The sequence below is a fragment of the Halyomorpha halys genome, unplaced genomic scaffold (genome assembly GCF_000696795.3).
Source record: "Halyomorpha halys isolate HHAL.00 unplaced genomic scaffold, Hhal_1.1 Scaffold1317.1, whole genome shotgun sequence".
In the NCBI taxonomy this organism is placed as follows: Eukaryota; Metazoa; Arthropoda; class Insecta; order Hemiptera; family Pentatomidae; genus Halyomorpha; species Halyomorpha halys.
The window spans coordinates 127,480-129,554 of record NW_027105103.1 but is presented as its reverse complement, the minus strand read 5'-3'; the positions used below and the strand labels follow the sequence as shown (position 1 = coordinate 129,554).

The following is a 2,075-nucleotide window of genomic DNA, read 5'->3' as shown; positions in this document are numbered from 1 at the left end:
AGTTTCTTCCAGACCACCCATACTAGAACTTGTTCCCCAGATAGCTAGGTCATCCGCAAAAAGAAGTGCTTGGTTGTTAGTTACAAACTAAGAGTTATTAGTTATTAAGATTTTTGATAAAATGAATAATAATTAATGAAAGAACTTATTAGTTTTTAATAAAAAAGACCATTTGGCTGTGCGTTAATATAGTAAATAAAGGCTTACCGAATTCAAAGGATCAGAGTTGTTGTCAGCACTACTTCTTGGCAAGTTAGAGATGGCTACCCCCACTCCTCCTTCATTTCATTATTTGGCCTTCTCTAAATTACCAAGAAAAACACACTCTTTCGGCCTTTCCCTCGGACGATTAATCATTGTTAAGATATACACAAATAATCTTCATACCTGTTGTTTCTAGGAGCTAATATTTAATTTCTTATTACTACTCCCAAATATACCTGATCATCTTAATTGTTCAAACAAGCCGTTAATTTATATTTTATTAACATTTATCAACGCAGTATGCTTCATCGATTTCCCTAATTCATTCCTTTTAGTATTTGAGTTGAGGACAGTTTGACGTTTCACAACACTAAACAGCCGTGCCATTCCAAAAATGTTGTTTCCAAACTTTTTTTTACCAACTTCAATTTATTTAGTCCAATATCGATGAATTTATATAACACATGTTTCTAATTCTTTAACACCTGTCCCAATAAATCCATATGATTTTATTATTTCTTGAGTTGTTTTATTGCTCTTAGTCAAATAAATCTCTAAATGATGTGGAAATAACTCTTTCAGAACAAGTTGGTTGCAAGGATGTGATACCTTTGTTATGTCACCGACTTATTCTCTCCAGTTCTTGTTAGGTTATTCAAAAGATTTAAAACCGAAAAGAAACCAATCTCTAGATCTCGCTAATTATTTAGTCCTAATATTGGCACAACTTAGAATATTTGATAAGTAACAAATATCTTTTATTTTAAGCAGAGTATTAGGAAGCCACTTTAATCACGCATTACAAAAAGTGAAAAAATTATCAATAAATATTTCAAATAAACGATATACCTACGATTGAAGCCATCCATTGGCCCTTTCCGTTTTCTGGTGGTCTCGTTTTGATCCATAGGTCTTTCATTTATTACCAATTCATAATTCTTCTTGCTTATCAATGTAGTTTAAAATGGTCTTCTAACCTCTTGGAATTAAATTGTATGTATCAAGCTGATACCGCTCTTGTATAACCTTTATGCTCATATTGAATATTCACATATGGTTCTTTCCTAGAATAGAAGAGCCTAAATCACTCCCAGATGTTTTAAGTGGATATTATTTATTAAATACAGCTAAAGGTCTTAATGAATTATTTATATATATATATACATATTATCTATTTTTTTTGTACAGATATAATTGCACATAACTTTTGTAATAATGAAATAAAATCTATAAAAAATATTAAAAATTCATTAATAACTATTATAAAATCAACGATTATAATAATGAATAAAAACACTCAATCACCACACGGTGGTGTGTCTTAAATTGTTTTTTATTTAGTTTAGAATGTTTGGATATAAAATTCAAATGGCGTCTCTCATTACTTAATGTTGTCTTGGTCAACTTATAGTTTTATCTGATTATTTTTTGTTTATATTGTTTTCTTTTTTGTTTTTTTTATTCTTAAATGAAACAGCTATTTGGATGGATCTCAATTTTTTTTTTTTAGTTTGATAGGACTACTTTTATTTTTATGAACACTTGAATTAAAAATGCCTATTTATATTTTAAAGGTCCAATGTACTAATGACATTATTTATTGGTCTTTAATTTGTCTATGTTTAAATTTCGTGGACTTAATTAAATATTTTTTTTTAAAGATAACACAGAATATTTCTGTTCTCAATTATATAATTAATTGTAGAGTGTTACTTAGTTTTTTTAATTTTTTTTTTTTTTTGATAGATTTATTTATTGATAGATATTACAATCTGCCACACAGTTGTGGGCAATAGGTAATAGTGATGAATGATCTCATACATACTAAAATAAAAAAATAAATAAAAAGATAATAATAAAAAAAAAATAAA

The 2,075-nt window shown here is 27.7% G+C and overlaps 1 protein-coding gene across 2 annotated transcripts in view; it reads right to left on the bottom strand.

Annotated features, from left to right (window-relative positions):
- Positions 1–1,256, bottom strand: part of LOC106689283 (uncharacterized) — a 13,899-nt gene extending 12,643 nt beyond the window's left edge. Inside the window, exon 1 of one of the 2 annotated variants that reach the window (XM_014434178.2) lies at positions 1,058–1,256. In XM_014434178.2, coding sequence (XP_014289664.1) covers positions 1,058–1,112 — 55 coding nt within the window. In that variant the 5' untranslated portion in view covers positions 1,113–1,256. Of the gene's footprint in view, positions 1–1,053 lie in introns of both variants that reach the window. The other variant, XM_014434176.2, reaches the window with a different exon arrangement.
- Between the last annotated feature and the right edge of the window lie 819 nt (positions 1,257–2,075).